We start from the raw sequence: 23,591 nt of genomic DNA, 5'->3' as shown, positions 1-23,591 counted from the left end.
TGAAGCCCTTTTCTTGTCAAACAGGTAAAGGTAACTGAAAGAAATAAAAGAGTCGTATAGAATTAATAATGTAAGCCATCGAAACCGGAAATGATGTCAATATCCATGGCGAAAGCGTGACGTCAACACCTCATGACTTACTACTAATTTTAATATCGTAATGTTTGAATAGTGTGAAAAAGCAGACATTCTCTTGCTTGTTTTTTGTTATTTAAAATCTTCAACTGTGTCTGTCAAATTTCATTAAGTTAGACACTTTTGATTCAAGAAAAGACCACCATACTGCTGTACGCGTCACCGTTCAATCGCTTTGTTTGTATATAAACCGTATATAAACCACAATCAATACTGACATTTTCAAAAGTTTTATGAAATCCAAAGTCCATGTCTACTGGAGCAACTACAAAGGATACAATAATCAACGTGCTGTATTTTTAAAAAACTTTGGGGGTGTTGTTTGGTACTGAGTTACGGACAAATGATTCCCAGGGTATTACCTATGCTACAATTAAGATTCTGTAATAAACTCATTGTAAAAATGTCGATGATTATTCTCAAGGTCAACATTAAAAAGTTCCGCATAAAACCTTTTCTGTTCCCCACATCAAAATACGTGTGAATTCTAATGTAGACAATAAAGGCAAAATATAGGACTAGTCACAGTTACCACCAATCCACCCAAAGTTACAGAGAAAAAAAAAGACATTGAGCAGATAGCGCGTCATTTTTTCCCGTCTCTAACTTAAGATCGAAAATTCTTATTTCTAAAACATTTGTTTCAAAGAGAATGTAAATATCTCTACTGAAAAATCTCCGAGAACAGTCACTGTGTTGTCTCAGTGCATGCAATCAACAGCAGAAAGATAGTGCAATATACTTGATCCTGGACAGTTTTTGAATTTATGATGTTTGAAGCAAATCAAGTAGATGCTGTCATATTTCTGATATGAACCTTTTTTATTAAAGGCAAAAATTTCGTCAAACCCTCTCTGACACAATACTTATGAATTCTTTTCACTGTAAAACAAGTTCACACGTGACCCCAAAAACACGATTTCCAGAATCCCCAACCCGAGGTCAATGCTTCCTTGAAACAATATTGGCAGCATGTTTGCACCATCTGAAACACATAAAATATAACCAACAGCATTCCCTCCGATTCAAGGCACGTGGAAATAGCCATGTTTCTTTATTTTCTTTTAACAAAATAAACAGATCCATCTTTCAAATACATACACTTTAGGTTAATATAAATTGTGTTGAATTTTGCAATTAAACGAAGCTGTCGATTTTTGGCCCGCGGTTTAAATTGCAGTCTTTTAAATTTCCATGGTCTTAAATTCTGCAGTATTTTGATAGTGAAGTGTACCAAGTGACCCGATTCGAACACGGCTAGACGGGGTCAGTGGGTCACAAAAGGTCACGTTTGTGTATTTTCTAGTCCCCATATTCATCTATTTGAAGCATTTTTAACAAAATCGGGCATTATCTCGATAGTCAGACATTTAATCTTGGGTTGAATAAATTATAGGAATTGCGCTGACCACCCAGTATTCGATGTAACCAGAAGAAACTGATTTACCAAAGGTTGTCAAAACTTAAGGTAAACGTAAAATATTGAATGTAACAGGTGCGTGATTTACGCATGAGATTAAATCATGTTATTTTCCACCATAAAAAAATGTTTAAAGTGTGTAATGCATACAATGAACGCCTTTTAAGAGCAATCTGTCATATTTTATATTACGAATTTGATGCATTGTTCGCATTCATTCATCAAATGGACAGGAGAGTTCTCCCTCTTTAAAGTTAAGGTATTGTTTTTGGGAAGATGTGTACCGGGGTTGTTCTGGTTAGTTATAATGTTTAAGTGCATGCTTCCCTATTCTCTGCTCTTATTATGGCGTGATTTGAGAGTTTTTAAACAACATTTAAAGGATTATAGTAAAGAAGTTCAAAAAGTGTGAGATAGCGCAAAACATATCCGGAATAATCGCAGTGATAAAGTTTCGAGGAAATTCTGCAAATTAATGCAAATTATTTGTGGGGAAAAAAAAGAAATATCGCGATGCATCAGGAAAAATTGCATCCATCATAATAAATTGTACATAGGGCTATTTAAGCTTGAAAAATGTGCATTCTCTGTGTGGATTTTTTTGCATATATATATCTGAGATACATATTCTTTGGATGACACGATTAGCGGTAATCCGTGGGATTATCGTGGAGGGTGAACTTTGAGTCGGTATTGATGGCACTATCTTATTCGCAGACAATAGCTGTTGAACGCGAGACGAAGTAGCTGGCATCTGTCCACAGATAAGGAACTACATCCACGAGAGATTAACACTTTAATATATATAGCTCATATGTTGATTCTTTTAAAACTTTCATCTCTCGAGAGAAGTTCGAAATGTTTAATTCTCTTTAAAGATGTCGTAGCGAATCTTGACACATTTTACTGGAAGAGCTCATTAATGAAACACAAATTGTCTTGGATGATATCTCAATTTCAGCATTGTATAGACTTCGATTATTACTGTGGATTGCAATTTCAGTGATTTAGTAAAAGGCTTTTGAGATTTTGTAATGAAAGTATTTTAAACTGTGACCGTGGCTGTGGATATAGCGGATGAATTGACGCTGCAAGGTAGGTAAAGAAAAATGATTTACCAAGACGTGTTTGCTTATCGCGCTGTATAGCGGAGGGGCTTCATTGTTCGAAGAAAGAATCGGCCGAGTTTTTTATGTTTAGTCTGCAGAAGGCTCTCCTATGAGTGCGAATGTACAATTGTCTTGGAATTCAACAAATTGCAAAATGTTCAAAAGAGACTTCACCAGTACGGAGAGTTGCAATGCAATACATATACATAGTTAATTGGAGGATGATTTGCAAATTCCAGTTTTTATTTGATCTAGAATAATATGTATGAGAGTTGTACGTACAATGGAATATAACTAAATCTTTCGGAGTTTTAAAGATTTTTACATATTACATTTTACTGATTTTAAATGAAATATTACGTAAAAAAAAGATTAGAAAACCATAAGTAAATAGGTATCAATAAACATTGCTCACTTTTATAGTATGTTGTGGATTAATATAGTTTTTTCCAGAAATTTTTAAAAATCAATGCTGTGTTTCTTTTTTTTCAAATTTCTGCTAAAATTCTAGATCTGCTCCAGCCTGATACACCTGTATTATGAGTGTTTGCATACCCGATGTACGTAAATGCCCCGTCATATTTATGAATGAGTTACTTGATCAAATGGATTTAAATCGTGTAGGTGAATTTTAACATTGTCAACCAGATTTTTTTTTTAAAATTTACATTATACTGAGCAGATTGAAATGAAAATAGAATCTTTTGCGAAATGAATTTTAATCTTGAACCAGTTTAAATATGCGCATTTACGAGTTGTAAAGTAAAATAAGAAAAAATAAGACATATGCATTTTTCAAGTTGGTTTTTTTTTTTTTTTTTTTTTTTTTTTTTTTTTTTTTTTTTTTTTTTTTTACGTTTTTTTTAATGCTTTGTAGTTTCGCTTATAAAGTTCGCAATTTCACAAGGTAATGCAGATTTTCGTTGAATTAATCATATATTTATAAGACAGTTCTTAGTTGTCATAAACACTCTGAAATTTTTCCCAACAAATTAATCTCGGTACTACTATATAACCAAAACAACTCTCAATTAAAAATGTTTACGACATGTGGTAACTTTTACGATACGCGGAGACGTTTCGAGTGTTATAATATGCGCAATTTGTCTAATTTTCGCGAAGTGCCCATTGTACTAGGAATATGTGAATACCTGGCATATTTGGTCAAGAGAAGGAGACAGGCATTTGGCGTGATTTGTTAATTAGCTACAGATTGTGAGTTCCGTTGATCTGTAGACAACGTGGCTACTCCATATGAGAGTAACGTGAACTACTAATGTTAATTCTCAGTTAATTGGAATATATGACAAATTTCATCTGTGTTTTCTATAATATTCGTTAAATCTTCTTTATCAAAGCATTCAAACATTTACGAAGTCATTATATATTGTCCTCGTCTAAACTTTAATTTTCATTTAATACATATATATATTTTTTAAATTTTTCATTTAAATAGATGTATTATTTTTCAAATTGTTACGGTAAGAATAATGCCTATATTTTTTCATTCTATATAGAAAATTATTGAAATACATTTGAGACTTAACAGAGATGTTCACGGGGTTGACTAAGCGTAGACGATAAGACATTTATATAAACAATCTTTGATTTGAGGTCAGGACCCATATTATACGGGGCTAGTACGAGCACTCCAAAATGGCTTTGAAGAGCGTATAACGTGTGAGAGTATTCCGGCAACGCCCACACTTGCTAAATAGACTCTCTTCTCTATCTCCTAGGTCAGATATAGATTTTATTTGACAAATGATAGTTTAGTAGTGTTAAGGGTTGAACTTTTACAAGGTGATAATTTTTAAGTGCGTCATTTTGTCAATATTTTAGACATATCACCGTTTCACTTGCTAGATGTCACTGTTGGAGATGCTTATATCCATGGTAACAATAGATGGCGCTAGAGGAGCAGGGGACAAGAACCATAACCTAGTGTTTCCGGTATGTGACTATTTTACTTGAACAATGTGTAATTTTTGTCAGTTGAATTCAAATTCTCCTTGTAATTTTCTCCTCAATCTATGTAAAGGAGAATAAATAATTTTCTTAAGATGACTAATAAAATAAGTATTAGATTTTAATGAGATGGAGGAGACATTTTATGGGAAGTGTCCAGTGTAAAAGTAACCGTGATAGCGGATACAGGTACCATTTATCAACCAAATCTCCTCAAGGCGCGAATCTATTCTTTTGTATAAAAAAACAGGATTCTTAATTTCACTCCTGAAATGTAATCTCCCTGGTTCCTCGACGTAAAATCGCCGGACAATGTCCACTGAATTACACGCACCTTCACGCGGATTATCTACTCGTTAATACAACTTTCCTGAATACATTATATATAAATATACACAAAAACTTTTTCCCATTCACAAGAAATAGACAACTCCTTGGGTTCGCCTCGGTTAAAACCATTGGTTGCCAGAAGGTATGACATTGTCAAATTAACTGCGGTCTGTCGCAATTAACGAAACGTTATACTTTACATTGTTAATTTTGATATATTTTATCAATTTGTACAATGGTTCGTGTTTGTTTCAGATTCCTGTAATTTAATATAAAGTAATTAATCATGTCTTTAATAATGTCTCTTGAGGTTAAAGAAGTAAACTGTTTGTTTGGACGCGATTTAAAAACATCATACAACTATTTGCATGTCATAAGAAATAAAATTTTACCACGAAAAATAAATCAAAATAACTATCTCAAAGATCTGTGAAAATATTATTAAAGTAATTTTATTTGATACCGTTATCAAAGATACATCGAAGTTATTTGGTCCCAGTACGATAGACACGATTCCAAACGTCCAAATTGTTTACATATTTTGTCTACAAACTTTAAAACAATGAACTTATATCCAAAAATAATGTTTAAGCACATGGCAAGGGATTCAAACGAATGAAATTTTAGTCATTGGGGAGGTTCCATCGCTTGCGACGAAAGCAGGCACGTGGAAGAAAGCCAGACCTCGCCTGTCAGTCACTTCAAGACCTCCCTATTAAAATCATCCGAAACGATTATCTTATCAATATTTCTGCCCCTTTTATACAACGTGTAACACTAGGCTATGTTTGAATTTTGCTTATAACGATATCATTCCTGTTGACCCGTAGCGTGAAACTCGATCTATAGCTTTTTGGTGTGGGAAAATAAGAGAGAATAAAAAAGAGAAATAGAGGGGGGTTACAAACAATAGTAAGCACGCGCCATTATTGACATGTGTTTATTAATATGAGACTTGTTTTAGGATCAGGAGACTTGGCCACGCTATTGTAGTGTAGACAAGCATCTTTATTTAATATCTTTATGAGCAGTTACATACGCCCAGCGGCATTCTGATTAAAAATTTCCGTTCTGTATTAAAGGAAGTGATTGTCGTATTCGTTATGACGGGTCTCTTTGATTTCAGGAGATGGCAGAGCAACAGATTTTCAGTTTCTGAATTTTGGAATTCTTTGGTGATGTGAAGAAAATATATACTGGACCTATGATTGGTATTTTTTTGAGGAAATACTTGGATCCTGGAAAGTTACAAAAAATGAAGGATTGTTTAATAATTAACTTATTATATAATAGGTGACAAAAAGTGTTCCTTCCACAATTGAAAAAAAACCTGGCTTCTCTCATCATTAGCAGAATATGGCCAAACTGACACTGCAAATCTTATCAGTGATGCAGATACTGTTATTTCTACCTCCGGTGCCTGGAGAGCGATTTTTCCAATTTCGAGATCATTCGGATCAAAATAAATACAACCGTGAACAACATAGGACAATAATTCAAAATAGGAAAGAGGCGGAGGTAAGATTTTGGTTTTTTTTCCCAATTCTGACCAATTTATAATTATTGTCCATGATAAAATGTACCTATTTTATACATTTACATAAAATTTATTGATGAAAAAAGCATTAAATGGTAATATTTGCAATTATAAAGTCGTGATATCTATTCCAGTGTAGTTACGAACATGTAGAAAGTTTCTGTGAAAGGTTTATACCTTGAAAAGGAAAGTGAATATTTGATTTCAGAAGAATAAAGTCAACATTCTAGGGCGAACATATATATACCTTATACGTGGTAGGGATTAGCAGCTACTTCATTTGAAGTGTGAAAATCTGTAAAATATTCAGTTTACAAAAGATTTTCGAGCCAGACATTCTTTTGAATTTAGACACCACAGAGTGGGAAATAACCCAATACCCTACTATGGGGGTCGATCCGTCTAAATCATTACATAACAATACTAAGCTAAAGTGACAGGTCGGTTGCGTGCAAAACTTTTTCTGATGCGGGTAGAATGCAATAAGAGACGACTACAGACAGTGCATAACGTGATGCGGTCTACAGCATAAAATGCCAGCACACAATAATAACTCAGCTGCTGGACGCTGGAACTCCCTAGGAATGACTGACCTCTATCACCTTAAGGGTAAACGACCCTCACTAGTTTTTTTTTTTTTTTTTTTTTTTTAATATTTCATGACAATTTTTAACATAAAAATGAAATTCAAGCAATTTTAGGTTACCATACGTTGCAGCATTTGACAAATCATAGATGAAGATTATTTTTTAAATAAAGAAATTAGTGACTAATTAAAAATAGAGTTATCTCCCTTTGCTGATGACCATACCACCTTAAAGATTTTAAATCCGAGTGACACAAAGAATTTCAAAATTCTGCATAATGTAATCGAAATGCAACTTTCTAGATGAGATTTCCACTGATATATTTTCTCCTTTTTAAATGTATTCATGTCACACCTGCCGAAGACAATGCTTGTTTTATATATTAAGTTCTAATTTTAGGAACGTTTGTAGATAAATATTTGTTAAAATAAACTGGGCATTGTGCACATCATCTAAAGATAGTCAAGATCAGATTCGTGTCCTGCAACAGCACGGAATTTATTGATCACGCTAGGGATCGTCCGAGATCAAGTATGAACCTATAAACAAAGAGGTGTAGGTAAAGGGCGGTTTTATGCGAAGGCAGGTTCATGACCGGCGGAAACCTAAACATTCTAATGAGGTGCTACCACCTCGCCTAATGGAAGGCTTTCTCTTGTTTCCATTTGTATTAGTCGATGGACGGGATGGAAGGCGTCACGCGGGGAACCGTCATCGCCTGCTAAAAAGATGAGTCGCACAAAAAAAGAAAGAGATGTGTAGTCTTAAAAACTTCTAAACGAATGACTCAAGCTTGTAACAATTATCCCGTCTAATCTCCAAGTTTCTCCCAGCGTGAATAAGAGAGGCAGGTACAATGCGTCCATTAAAAGCACCATTGAAGGTGACCGGGTATCAATTTAAAACAGATAAATGTGAATGGGGGATGTTTTAGCCTCCATGATTATCACCCATCCCAGTAAACATCATTACGTTACTATCTAGGTGAATAGGGGTTATGACCTTTAGTTTGTAGTCCCAGGTCAATACCTTGTCCTATAGCAGTGAAACTCGAACTCGAACGAATTATGCTTACTACATTTGTAATTCAAATACATGTACAGTTTTGGTAAAATACAGCCACTTTAAAAATGATATTTTAGAATGTGCTCCATGTGATTTTTGGCAGTTGCAGTTTAAGTGTGTGTAAATACATAAATAAACATCAAATCTACCTTCAGTATTGCAGTCTTTCAGATATCGTAAATTTATGTTAATCCTTTCTATATTTGCGTCTGTTATACAAATCTTTATTATATCTGCATATAATTGTGCCTATCGGAATAAAAACTGATTTTTTGTTGTTTTTTAATCTTGCAGATTCAGCTTGAAAAATATGGCTATTTAAAATGTAGGGTCCTAAGAAGGCGTCGGTCAGCGCTTATGGATGTTGTTATGGAGGGAATGCATCCTTTATCAGACAAGGAGGTGGAAGAAGATCTTCCATTGTGTAGTGCATCGCAAGTCAACACGGCCATCAGAGACTACCAAATCAAATACAAACTTCCGGTTACAGGAATTTTAGATGACGTCACAAGGAAATTCATGAGTACGTCACGCTGTGGTAACGCTGATAAAGATTCTCCAGATGAACATGCGTTTTCGGATGTTTTAGAAGAGAGTAACGATAACTTATATGATTCCAATTCTAAAACTTCATTAATAGAGCCCGTCAACAGGCGGCGCTGGCGTCGACATGCCGCTCAGACGAGGCTAATTAATGTGCTTACTAGTGATTCCATTCGAAATAAAAATATCTTACGACGGACGAAATATATTAAAGAATACGCTGAAAAATACAAAAACGATCTGTTGAAACCATATACTGTAGAAGAACGTCAAAAACGTTCAATTATAGCAACTATTAGAAACAATTCTTTAAATGGTGAACCTGTATGGGATGGGCAAAAGTTCACAAAGAACTATATTCGGTGGCGGATGTTAAGGGATGGATTCAGTACCCGGATCCCGGTGGAAGAGCAGAGAGCTAGTCTCCGTTTAGCATTCAGAATGTGGAGCGAAGTGATACCTATTATATTTGAGGAGGATGTTAAGGGTGACATAAACAGTGTGGACATAGAGATTGCTTTTGGAAGAGGTAATTTACAGTCAGTTTAACTTCTCAATACCTGTACATTATATATAGAATATGTTATTCACTGGATAATCTCCAAATACTTGAGCGCAGGTTAACTTTTATGTTTCATGTGAACTCCGCATACTGAGACGTAACAATTATTAATTATGTTGTTTGGTGGTCTACTCCAAGAACGCGGAAATTAAATGGGCCGAAGAGAATGTAAAAGTAAACACATGTATAGCATCTGTCTGAGTGTCATACACGTTATGGGGACTAGATTTATACATACCATATAATATCTAGGTATGGGGCGAATAGATAAAACCCCATTAATTAAATTTTTTGTGTCGAAACGTACTTTTAGAAGAATGCGGTTAACAAGAACAAAATTGTTGAAATCTAGAATATTTCTTAAATCTGGGTTTTATTTCATTGTCATCTGACATCATATGGTTGTGTTCAACTAAAGATCGCGTTTGAATGTATTTTCTCAATTCGACAATTTAAAACAAATTACACAAACAGAATACATAGTAAAATTTTACTGAAACACCATGTTTTCTCCGAAACTCTTAAAAACATAGGAAAAAGTAAAAGTCAAGGTTAAGAGTTGAAGTGTATTACAGTTTTTTGTGGCATTACCTGTCAATTCTTCTGGTTTATCAGGTACAGTCTAGGTCGTGATTTGTATCACTATTGGAATAATGCACTTTTGTGCAAACAAGCACATTGAATGTATTGTCTCTGAAATGCATATGTTTTGATTATCATGTCTGTATATGCAGGATTCACAATCGTTTTATTTCAAATAAATTATTTAAACTACAGTTGCAGACTTTAAACATTTCCGATCTTTTTGATTTCCAGACCGACTCGCAGAATTATTCAATATTATTTAATTAGTTCGTAAACTCTGGATGATTTTTGCAATATTAGATGCGTGAGGCTTATACATTAACTCAAACGTAAGTAAAGTGATAAAGCAATTTTCTAGAGTGCATAACATAAATTCGAATTAACAAGCATATTTGTTTGATACAAATCGATGCACTAGGGACCTTAATACCAACTTGCAGATTCCCCTGCCAATTAAGTGTCTCTGTGATCGAGATCGAGATGGGAACTCTTTGATGTGGAAACCACGTTCCGCCCTTAGCTCTACCACAAGATGGCGATACCCGCCCCATTGGAGCTATAATGTTATAATTGCGGTTTTGAGCGTAATATTTATCGTTTTACCGACTACATCTAAAAACAGGCCAAGATTACGTTCTATACTACAGAAATCGTTCCAAAATATACATGTCTGTATTTCTTGTATTCTTTTCATGAGAAAAAGTTCGTAGGGTTTCAGAAGTGCCAAAATACACACATTCACAATTGTAAGATTTTTTCATACGCTTATTTGTATATCACATGGGAAACTCAAAGCTGTAGACTACCCGTGTTAAACGTCAAATGAGAGCGCCCCAATAGTAATCATTACATAATATGCCGTTTGTAACATGTCGTCATTGACAAAAATCCGTTTGTCAGGTATAGAATATAAAAAAAGATTTTAACGACATTCATCTATATGTTTAAGGGATAATGGCCCTATTATGTTTTTATTATCGAACGAGGTAGATATCGGTCAGAGTGCATGACAGATAAACGCCCTTTTACTTAGTATACGAAGGCTACAGACAACGCCTCTATTTTCATTAATTGCATGTGATGTAAATGCAACAAAAACGTACATTAACTTAGATGTTAGGTAGTATAGAGACCATTCAGCAGCCGCTTTCATGTTTACACCTTTCTGATGTGGAGGATTATTGTACACACATTGTTATTTTACCCACTAGCAGAGATTTATTTTTAATTGCTCTAGCATTTGAATGGCAGTAGCTCTATCAATTATTACTTATTTGTTCATTCTCTCTTCAAAAGAGGACAAGTATGCCTATTCTTTTCTTCCGCATGCTACTTCCGGTGCACCTTCTAGATATGTTTCAGTAATGTGGCGCAGTGTCTCGTTTAAATCTGTTTATGGAACCAATTGACGTTATTGAATTAAATGCAGGCTAGGTTGAAATTGTATTAATAATATGTTCTTGAAAATACGCAGATGACAGCAATGCTTTAGTTAAAACAAATTAGCTTGAACACTTAAATTATAATAATGAAAATGTCAGTCATATTTTTGACTCGCTTTGATCCTTTTGAAAGTGTCCCTTATCGTCTCCAGGACTATGATCATTGCTGTGTTTGTCTCGTAGACGCTTTATTCTGATAAATGTTTTTGGGTACGTTTCGAAACGTTTGCCATAATTCGAAACTATTGTCGTAAAACGTTTTGCAAAAATAAATGTCATATCGTTTTTGATTTTATTTTTGGTGTGAAGTAATCTTCGATTGTTTCGTATGTGTCCAGTGATTTGTTGTTATAAGCTAGAGTTGCTCTTTGGTCGATTTTTGGGGGACCAGATATTGTACAGATAGTGTATTGAAATTAGAATTACGCAAAAAATTGTTGTAGAAAAAATATACGATTTAAAAAATGGAGTTTTGATTTGTTCATAGCGAGATTTTACTCTGCAACTTGTATTCTGGAGGTCACTGCCTATCGTACATGTCCTGCTTTTCCTACTAGGTCAGTGGGTTAGTATTCCTGTGGCAGAATACGTCATACTAGAATTATTATTAGTATTGAATTCCATACAATCATATCAGCATATTTAACGAACGAATGCTCAAGTATATCTTGGGCCCTTACACTTAATTGCGCCGTAAAAAAAATTATGCATTTAAATTCTGCTCTAATTCTTTCTGCCCAAGAGACTGAACAATATTTATCTTGTGCCATTGCATGTTGTATTTTTTGTTTAGAAAACACCTTTTTTTCAAATATTCGGAGTAAATTTGTATCTAGGCGAAGAGATATTTATTTTTGCTTCTTCTAGAGCTTGGTACGGTTTATGATAAAATCGGACATGGACAGAAGGCGTCAACCAGCCACCGCAAAAACTTTCTTTTTTCCCTCATTGAAAACACAACACCAGAAAGAGTTTTAAATATACACATCATTGATGGCAGTAAATAAATAAATAAATCAATCAAATAAATAAACAGAGAAATCCACACAAGGATTTAATATTCAAAAATGGCGGGAGGGGGGGGGGCTAAAAATATCCTAACGAAAACAATTTAAAAAATGAACAAATATGAATAAATATATGAATACTAGTAACTAAACGCTCATACATAATGATAAACAAATTTTTAAAAAAAGTTTGATTGTCTTGTTTACTTGTAATTTTCTATTTTACTTTCTTAGGTCCACATCAGAATTGCGGCCGGAAGTTTGACGGCCATGGCGGTGAGATAGCTCATTCCTGGAGTGGAAGGAACGTTCATTTTGATGACGAGGAAGACTACAAATCCATTGATACAATCTCCAAGGACGGTATCTACCTACTGCGCGTGGCTGTGCACGAGATTGGGCACGTGCTGGGTCTGGCCCATACCGACAAAGGGTATTCCATTATGTACGCCATTTATCATCAAAATGTGGTGCCGTCAGCGGGATTTGAACTCGGATGGGAGGACCGCAAAACTGTACAGAAGATCTATGGTGAGTATATTGTACAATTGCTTAGGACTTCCGGGTACACTGTACAATCGCTTAGGACTTCCGGGTATACTATACAATCGCTAAGTTCTCCTGGGTACATTGTACAATCGCTTTATTCTTCTGGCTTTCATTTTTTTTTTCTTTTTTTACAAAACTATATTTAAGACGATGGTTATTTGAAGAACAAAGTCTAATATTACTTAAATCTACTGCAAAATTTTTATTATATTTTCAAATGACTTTTCTTGAAAAATCTTGTTGCAAGTAGAAATGACATTTGCTATATTTACAGGAAGGTTCGATCAGTGTCATTTTTTGACTATTTAAAACTTCTGGAAAAGAAGAGCTCTGTATATTTTTATAGGAAATTGCATTATAAATTATAGCTGGGATATGCATATATATGTATTGTTTTTTCCCTTTATATAATGTGTTTATTGCTAGAAAATCATATTTCATATTTTAAGGTGGATCTTATGTTGGGTAAATTTGCTGACCGTTAGCCTTCGGTCACATCTCTGTATCTATGTCCCATTTCCCCCTGTATTTAACAAAGTTTTTATGCAGAAGTCAAATATAGCCGAGAAACTGATATCGAACATTGAGAATATAATTCTCATCCCAACTTTCGTGAAAAGCTAAATCTGTCGATGCTGAATAATGAGTTCTGATTTGTTTCTATCTCAAAGAATTATATAAACAGTCAAAACTGAAAATACAGACTTAAAAGACACAAGTGGTGAGATAAACTGAATATATATATGGACAAAACGATTTTTTTTAAATATTTGATTTAATTTTGAGATATTTACTGATACTAAATCGCTCTATGTGATCTCATAGACATTGTTTTGATGATTGTTGTGAACATACGTCGCTTCTCGAACGGAAGTTTTGGGGAACAAAATAACCAAATTTCTTGAACAAAACGTTGTACCCAGAAACAGGTGATAGCCTCCTTTCTTAAGAACTCTTACTTCTAGTTCACTTAGAAGCTTACGCTTTTATCTCTCGCTAAGCTTAATGTCGAAGAATTCCATTGACTAGTACCAAGATGCTATCGTTAAGCTGGAGTTCATAATATCAATGAATGGAATTTACCTCTTTGGCAGATTGTGGCATCTTTCAAGTATATAGGCATGTCACAAGAATGCAATTGTGATACCTCAATTGAAAACAATAGTTCACATAATCTGTAAGCAAGGAAGATAAATTGAAGAAAAAAATAGCGCCATATGTGAGAGCAGATTCAAGCTTACTGAATTCATCCGCGTCGACATTTAATTCCTCGAATAACTTAGACCAAACTACGCTTTATAAAAAGACACAAAATAATTAATTTTTTCTAAATATTATGACAGACGTTTTGGAATGTTTAGATTTGATGAGGCATTTGCTTTTTGCAGGTGTTTGTAAAGGACGATTTAATACGATCTTCGACTGGGTAAGGAAAAAGCCAGATAGCACTTTCATCTACAATACGTATATCTTCCGAAAGAATCACTACTGGATGTACGAAAATCACGCCAATAGAACGCGGTACGGCGACCCCCTGTACGTGGCCCAAGAATGGAAAGGAGTTCCGAATTTTGTGGATGGTTATGCGCATGTCTGGTACTACTCCGGAAAACTTATCACCGATTCAGCGTATTTTTTCAAAGGTGCGCATTTCAAAGTTTAAAAAATAAGATACCAAAAGTAATCAAAACATTTCAATCTTTTCTTTGTGAAATGTTCTTCATAGTCAGGGATCATTTCTTATGATTACTATGCATACTACACTTGAAATATTTTTCATTCACATACTAAGTACTTCCTCTACTCAAAATTATACACAGTGAAATTTGTTTAATCCGAATATTGTGTATTCTGAAAAATTGCCTAATACAATGTAAAATTTAATACCCTTTCAGTGAATTCAATTGTTTACAATATTGTCTAATCCGACCAATTTCTATGGAACCATTGATGTCCGGATTAGACAAATTTTACTGCACTAGCTTTCATTAATAGAGTTTAAATTCAAATTTCAGGCGAACATTATTACAAATACGATAATGAGAATGACCAAGTATATGACGGATGGCCCCGGTTAATAACGGAAGACTTTGGACCAAGACCAGGAGAAACAGATGGAATTCCCCCTAATATTGACACTGTGTATTTTGACATGAGAGACAGAAATTTATACTTCTTCAAAGGCGACATGGTAGGTTGGATAACTTTAGTCAGACTGAAAGCTGTATTTGCGCAGTTTTTTTATCTTTCATTTAATATATGCATTTTTCCATTTTAAGGTTTACGTTTATGACCCAAAAGGAGAAGATCAAACAAAAGGCTGCTGCGTGCGCAAGCGTAAGATATGGGAGGAATTTCCGCCTGCCGAAAAAGAGGATGCTTTGCCTAGCGACTTGGACGCTGTTTACTTCTCATATAACGATAAAAAAGTTTATTTTCTGAAGGATGAGATAGTTTGGGAAAATGTGTTGTTTAACCCGAGGCAAAAACAAATAAGAAACTCTGTGAAAAAAATTGGACCTTGGTACCAGAAATGGTATGACGTTTGTGACGTAAGGAAAATGGATGCTCCACCCGATGGGACTGAAAAAACGTAGAACTGAGGTCGAATCAACTCATCGTATGAGTGGTTATTTATTTTTACCTACTTTTGCTTAGGAAAGACAGGTCTTGCTTTCTTCCCGTGCGATGAATATTGCAATAGGACCATGTCCTGCGTCAGTGCTGAAGTTACTATGCAATAATTTATGTTCCACTAGTTTTAGGCAGTAGTAAAACTTCGTACAGTTTGATTGGCTAGTGGAGAATATCTCTCTCACTTTGATTGGTTGATGAGGTTATATCCTGCTGCCCAGCATGTTAATTGGTTGATCTGATATATTATCCTTAGCTCAGCAAGTCATGTGATTGGTTGGTTTGGGTATATCCATCAGATTAATATCTTACCACTAACCGTAGCCTATGAAAGAAGTTATTTGCAGGTTTTAAAATTAGTCAGCTTTCTTTTTGATTTCCTTTCCTGAGTTATCTGTTTTTCTCACACGAAGAGTTGGGCGGGCATTGTGAGGTACATTGGACTAAGCAATGATAAGAAGCTACCGAGCTTGATTTCGCTCTTGTGAAATGAACTTGGCGCAAAGTCAAATCCTTGTGAAAAGGAACTCAGTTGTGGTGAAAGAAGAGACGAGATTTTATTGTTCTTGCGCTCTGTATATGTTTAGTATCCATGATACTATTGTGATATATTTATTACAAAGACTAATATTTATGTACAACACATTCCCAAGTTGTTTTGAAACCTCTTCAGTCGTAAATCACATGTTGTAAAAACTCGTTAAAGCAATCATCAGCTGTCCATTTTAGGAAATCGTAGCTTTTGTAATGTGTCTTTGATATCAATACGTCATCAGTTTGTAGCCCTGACGTCATAAATGGTGATATAAGGTCCAAGGGCTGATATTGTTCAGTATAGCCCGCAGAGGGAATGTACGTCTTATTCTGTGTTTATGTTCGGAATTGCAATTTTATGCCATTTAAATGAAATCAAATCAATTTTCAATCAATATTTGTACACTTGTTAAGAGAATATGGCGAAAGTGTTCCAAATGGAAATGTAAGAGGGCGGGCGGATAGAGAGTTTGTGATAAAGGTCACAATGTTGTTTGATTACTTGGAATACAAAAGCTTTGTATTTTATTACAGATTGAATATCCAACTTTGAGAAAGTAAATTTGAAAAGACGAAATGAAAGAAAATCATATCTTAATATATTTTAAGTAAAATAATGTATTTTTATCAGAAAGATTTTAATTGTCAACACAAATCTACGTTCTACCGAACCTCAATATTTTTGGTCCGTATATTCATTCTAGAAACAATTCATGCAATTTGACGTTTAAAATCATTACATATCAAATGATGTCATACACACCAATAAATGTTACCTGTATTTGTTGCTTAGTAATATTTATAACATTGTTCCTTGTAACCTTGACCCAGTTGTTGATTATTGTCCCCGTTGTCTCTTTTTGGTACAAGATGACCTAATTGTTGTAACCTGTTACTTGTCGCCGCCAGATGAATCTCTGACGTCATCTCGCATATTTATGCATAATGTTATGTTTTGAGATTTTAATTTTGGTATATCTTATATTTCACGTGTTTTTAATTTATTATTTTTTTGCCATCTTGATGTAATTGTTTCCCATGGGTATGTGCAAAATGAAGATTTATCCGATCCTTCCTAAGATAACCATCTTTTGAGCGAGTTCGGTAAATAGAATGAATGAGAGAAAGTGAGAGTAAGAAAGAGTGTTGGTATTAATTTTGTTAAATACAGATCCTTTTTAAATCAGCTTGATGGATCATTGGTGATATAAAATTTAATACAACAATCTCTAGCTAGTTTTTTTATGAATTCAAAATGAAAGTTGATAGAATGGGAATAACGTAGGTAAAGGAGATACGGTCTCTGTACATGTGGTAGTCCAATCTACAGCAGAGGAATTATTTGCAAAAAATTGGAACCGCAGAATTCTCTTGTTCTACAATGAGCTTTTGTTGTATTAAACAAGACAGCTTATCACTTCAAAGGCAAATAGAAAGGTTATGGTCTTCTCTTGAATGTGATCTAGAGGCATGATGACAAGTCCCACATCTTTTGATGGTTGATATCAACATGCCGAACTTTTAATCAAAAGAAAACAAAAGTATCAGGTTTTCTTAACGAAAACTTCATTTAACTCTCAGGTCAAGAGGCAATGCTTACCGTCACGGTAGCTCAGTCGGTAGAGCGCTCGCTCCGTGATCGGAAGATAGTGTGTTCGAATCACCGCAGCGACTGATCAAAGTCGATAAAAAATAGGTAGCAACTGTTCCTTCGCCAAGCTCTCGGCTCTTTGGAGTGAAAGATGCGGGTCTTTCGGATGAGACCTTAAAAATCAAGGTCCCGAGTCACGGTAGGCGTTGGCACGATAAAGAACCCTCACTGGTCAATGGCCCTAAGTGCCGAGTAAAGGTCTAAATTTGAAGCCCTTCACCGGTATATGGTGATGTCTCTACATGAGTAAAAAATTCTGGAACGGGACGTAAAAACACATAATCAATCAAGAGGCAATGCCCAAGAATGAAAAAAATGTCCAATTGTGTAATGAATTTTCAATTTATGTTCAGCTTATTGATAAATCCTACATTTCAGCATGAACCAAGTGGTCATGAATTTTACAACTGTGGCAGAGGGCTAACTGCGTGCTTATAATCAACCAGGTCGCCGACTAGATGTCTTTAATGTTCCAAAGCCAAGTGTTCAGAGCAAAGCGGACAGAAAACACTTGGCTTGCGAAGACAGACGTCCTTAAGTTAAGATTTTTTTCAAAGGTGTATTGTATTTCCAAAATATATGGTCAATTTAGTCCCATCCTGGGGCCTTGATTGTGGACCAAGGGACATGAACAATTTTGATAGAAGGCTAATTATTCACAATAATCATGCGACAATATGAATTTAAGATGCTAGAATGATTTTCAAAGGTATGGAATTTTTAATGCATGACCAAATAATTCTAACCTAGGATCTAAATCTAAACATATTGGACATAAGTTACGGCAAAGATTAAGTCGAATGCTGACCGACGTTTTTCATACTAATTTACACACTGAATTCTCTACGGATCCTGATCCCACCTCGGATGCTTTTAAGAGGCCCGTATTTGCCCTGCTCCCGATTTTATTGTTTCAACTGACTTTTGAGCTTGATTACTGTTCGTTATCTCCATATTTCATTAAAGCTTCTTAAAAGTGCATCAAACTCAAGGTTATGAGGTCAAATATCATAAAACAATCCGAAATATCCTTTCACAAGAAATGCACAAGTGAAAAAAATATGAAAACCTTGTCTCCTCTGGAGCAAAAGTTAGGCTAATTTTTAATAGGTAGGTCAGACTTCTAGGTCAAGGTCATGAAGGCAAAAATGATAGCCTATCTTCTCTCATTTAAAAGTTATTACCAATGTCAAAAACTTTGAAGTAGACTGTAGGTTAAACCTTAAGGTCAAGGTCAGGAGATCAAAAACCTGAGTTCATTTGGAAAGGTCTTGAAATAGGTAGTGCACATGTCAAATAAAAAAGATAACCTTCTCTCATTCAAAATTTATCAGCTATGTTAAAAGTGTTGAAAATTAGGTCAAACATCAAGGTCACGGGGTAAAATTATTGTATTTGGAAAGGTCTTTTCACAGGTAATGCATATTTCAAATTAAAATGTTCTCTCTTATCTCATTCAAAAGATATCATTAATGTTAAAATTTTTGAAAATTGGGTGAAAATTAAAGGTCATGGGAATATTTGGAAAGGTCTTGTCTCAGGTAATGTACATGTGAAATATGAAAGCACTGTCTTTTCTCATTCAAAAGTTATGACCAAGGTTAAAGTTTTTGTGACAGACTGACAGAAGGACAGACAGACAGATTGACAGATGAACGAGATTTAATGTCCCATAGCTTTCGCAAAAGCGGGGGACAAATAGTTCACTAGGAAATAAACTTGGTTGGTCACTTGATTAAATCCTGTCATCGGTGATTCGATGACGCTATGACCTCTGACTCCCTCATAAGTTCATACAGAAATGAACATATTTGCTCTTCAATATGTTCATCTAAAGAAAATATTTGCAAATGTAAACATTAAATTTTGAACAAAACTTTCTTCAGTTTTTCTAAAGAAGCAACAAGTGAAAATAAAAAAAGACAATTTAGTTGCAGAAGTCTGAACAAGAGGAAACTGGCAAGTGAATTAAATTATTTGTACATATGTCATGAATTAAAAGTGAATGTTAGAAGCTCTTATATGTATAAGATTACGGAGAAATGACAGCACAGTCAAAAAATATTTTTCATGAAATGGCTAACATGCGACAGAACCCAAGATCAAAACAATTTTTATGAACGACTCCCCGGGTCGAAAGAGGGTTGTAAAAACCACTTGTAGTGTGGACTGAAAAACGGAGAGGTCTTAAATGAAGCCTAAACTTATTTATTTTGTTTATTGATAGCCGGGGGAATATCTTTTTTTTTACAACCAAATCATGCTTCTGAATGAAAATCAAGCACGACTTGTGAATGTCAGCCTTATTTACAGAAAGTTATTCACGGTGGGTCTTATACGGAAGCAGACTTTTTTGACGTAAAAAAAGATTTAGTGTTTAACCCTAAGGGTATATTTGATATGTAACTCAGTACAAGACATAAAGGCGGGTTTTTTTTCACGCTAATTGTTTATCCTAAATAATTTCTCTTATCTGGCTTTTAGCCTCTAACGCATAGATTCTAACATTACATTTTGTCCGTGTCATTTCGGATCATTACGGAGTTTGCTACCGATTCTATTGTTTACGTTTGGCCTTCATTTTCCGTTAAAATATGATCGCCCTAACAATTGTGCTTAACACAATAAAAAAAGAAGAAACGGTAGAAATAAGCACTCATGGTGTGAAATTACTTTCTTTTTCCCCCTTTTTTTCGTCACCCTCAAATTAAAGTAATTATAAAGGCAATAAAGCGGTCGTTTTAGATGTTTTCTCCAAGACTGTACATTAAGACTGTGATTAATATAAAATGGTATTTTCAAATTGATCTGCGTTGGTGGACTAGATTTACTGTTTTTTCCAGGCAGTTTACATAAATCATGACATAAAATTGAAAAGGGTTAAACTTGTTGCTTTCGCAAAGCACTATATATAACAGCAAAAATAGTTCGAAGCTTCTGGTTTTGGCGTTTATAATCGCATTGGAGATGTTTTTTTTAATTATTATTAAAGATGATAGATGAAGACAAGTAGGGTGACAAGACGAAAAACTTTATCCCATGGCCATAGGTATAAACACCTGAAATAAACTTTATAACTGATAATCTCTATTTGAACATTTACTTGAAGTTCAAACCGTACACAATTGATGCAGCATTCCCAATTCTTAAATCATGATTGGAGAGTTAAAATGTTAAGTTACAATGTACTCGTACTTCTATATTCAAAGGAATCAGTCAAAAATTTAATAAAAAATCAATTTATATAATTTTAAATTAAATCGTTCCACTTCTGGCAATGTACTTATATAGTCTAGTATCTAAATCCAAGGATTGAAAAAGTTGTAAAGGAGAGGTTAATTATATGTTTCAATGTAAATGTGTTAATGTTTATTGATATAAGGTCAAGGTCTTTAAGAATTGTTGAACTAGTTTAAGGACAATACAATATATCATCTCTTGGGATGTGTAATGATTTATAAGTGATGAGTTAGATGAAAGAGAGAGAGGCGGGTTTTCAAAAGCATTTAATTGTTAAGGTAATTCGCATATGATTTATTTTTTGAAAGACATTATTTTAAATAGATACATATACACGGGATCCATTATTATAGGGTGATAAAAGAGAAATTATTATTTCTGGTCAAGTTATTTTGAGCCATAATAACACTATTTCACTACAAATTACTTTTAATGAGGATCTCAAGAATACTGAATTTATTTGGTTTGATTATTCAAGTTTGAGCAACAAGAACTGCAAAATGGCACAGTTATATTTAGTTATATTTAGCAGAATTCAAAGAGAAAAAAACATCATGGTTACAATTACTTAATATGTAAACTCACTATTTGAGTCAAATAACAACGCAAACTGATCTAGACAAGCGCCGTGAAAGCAGCGTTTCTCATGTTATTAATAGTATAATTTCCCAGTTATTGTGTATTTTTACGTTTAGTTCAGACGTTTCAGCATCGTACCATTGTGTATCCCGTACCCTGTAATCTCGAGTCAGACTGAAACGAAAACAATATATATGTGATGTCTGCTAGCAAGTCAATCCTTGCTTTTTATCTAGAGGGGTGGTACATTCACCATGCTACCCAAAGATCGACTAATTGGGCAAAAAGTCGCCGTTTTATATTCTTGGATGAAATGACACACTATAGAAGCGTACTGACGATATTATCGGCTGATATTTATGATGTCGGCAATTCAGGTGATAAATAGAAATATGATGGCGATATCTGAAGCCAGGAGGTTCGGGTAGCTGTCCGGCTCGAATTTCCTCAGAGCTTCTAAACAGTTAACTGATGAAGTGTCATAATATATATGTGAGATCCCTTTAAATCATAAATACTTCATTATTTCACGTATCAAGTACTTATTTAGGGGGCGTTGTCGACTTATTCTAAATCATTTAATACCTCATCAAATAAATCCGCTGATTAATAATTTCGCAACATTTTAACATCAAATTAGCTTAACCAGAATTTACACAACTGTTATCCTAAATATTCACTCAGACCAGTTTTAAATGTATTGAACTTAGGCTATCAAATATATATTTATCAGCTAAATGGGAAGAAAACTTCGAAAATTTAAAATATCTACATTATATTTTGACATAACAGTATAACCTTGATATTATACATTATATTTTTACATTACAGTATAACCTTGATATCTCGAACTGCAAAAGTTGAGCGAGCTGGTGATTCAAACAGAAACATATCCGGATATTAACCTATTTCCCAAACCTTGGATATTTTAAACAGTCCCACTATATTTAAAATACTGAGCACCTTATTTTTATTTGTTTTCAAAATCACCAATAAAAAGTGATAAAACAAAAATAACGTCATTAAAAGTTACATCATGGATAAAATTCAATTTTTTTCTCTTAAAATATTTTTACCTTGTGTTTCTCTCGAATTAAGAAATTGTTATCGTAAATTTGCAATAAAGTGACTCAACCTTACAATTAAGAAATATGACAACCAATATTATTCAAATCCAGACTATTTATTCACACATTCTGAAAATGGAATTACTGCATCTCAAAGAATGTTACAACTTTGTCGCTTTACATGGGTATAAAAATTCCCATGCTTCTAACGCCTCTATGTAACAACTCTCATAATCGTAAAAGACCGCTACAACCAAAACGATTAGCAGGCCACAAATTTGACAGCCCAGCCAGCATTCTAACAACCGAATGTGTCAGTCCCGCTGTAGTTTCCTCGGCAAATCATGACTGGGATATTTTATCAATATATGAATTCCGACAGGCCAGTCTAGGAAGAATTGATTCTTTATTTCCGGGGAAAAGCTAATGTGTGAAATACACTCCAAAAGTAACTATAAAGGAGGAATTACATAACCGTGTTTGCCGCAGAATATTTATCATGTGAGACTTCTATAAAGGTTTGGTCGTCTCTTGTGGCAACGGGAGACGCCAGCTGTGACGAAGAATCACTCTCAATAGAGCAATAGACAACAATAACTGAACAAATTCGGATGCATTTAGCGCCGTTCTTAAGATAACATTGAATTAAAATAGAATGTTAACCTCTTTTGTGTATAAATAAATTATATATACATCAACAATTAATTATGACATAGAAGAAAAAAGTATGTAGAATAAATGATAAAATAAATAAACATTGAATTATTATATATATGTAAGTATAAACGGTCTGATCGCAAGTATATTGAAAGAAATTATGCGTTCTACAAAGTATTCGTCAGCGTGCCATCAGCTAACTCACGTTGTCAGCAAAGCTTCACCATTCATTGTGTTATGTAAATTTAGTGGCGTGATCAAAACCACAGTTCTCAGTCTTACCACCGCGAACTGGTTTTACAGATTCAACAAATCTGATATTTCTGTCAAACAAATGTGTAATACTGTCTTTGAAATCATCAGGCACTGCACTACAGTTGTTGCTAATTC

At 34.3% G+C, this 23,591-nt stretch overlaps 1 protein-coding gene across 2 annotated transcripts; it reads left to right on the top strand.

Moving 5' to 3' along the window:
* The first annotated feature begins 2,215 nt into the window (after positions 1 to 2,215).
* Positions 2,216 to 17,235, top strand: LOC133192308 (matrix metallopeptidase-21-like). Of its 2 annotated transcripts, none has more exons than XM_061328323.1 (8): positions 2,216 to 2,650; positions 4,507 to 4,617; positions 6,256 to 6,480; positions 8,446 to 9,223; positions 12,525 to 12,821; positions 14,228 to 14,482; positions 14,855 to 15,030; positions 15,119 to 17,235. In XM_061328323.1, exons 3-8 carry the CDS (start codon positions 6,319 to 6,321, stop codon positions 15,434 to 15,436), a joined length of 1,986 nt encoding a protein of 661 aa, XP_061184307.1. In that variant the 5' UTR covers positions 2,216 to 2,650; positions 4,507 to 4,617; positions 6,256 to 6,318; the 3' UTR covers positions 15,437 to 17,235. The 2 variants fall into 2 exon arrangements, with proteins under 2 accessions (XP_061184307.1, XP_061184306.1); XM_061328322.1 differs by having other exon boundaries at positions 6,089 to 6,480.
* The last annotated feature ends 6,356 nt before the right edge of the window (positions 17,236 to 23,591 follow it).

Source organism: Saccostrea echinata, unplaced genomic scaffold, assembly GCF_033153115.1.
Source record: "Saccostrea echinata isolate AGI-Se365-2 ecotype Australia unplaced genomic scaffold, CSIRO_AGI_Sech_v1 ptg000025l, whole genome shotgun sequence".
Taxonomy (NCBI): Eukaryota; Metazoa; Mollusca; class Bivalvia; order Ostreida; family Ostreidae; genus Saccostrea; species Saccostrea echinata.
This window is presented reverse-complemented; position numbering and strand designations above follow the sequence as displayed.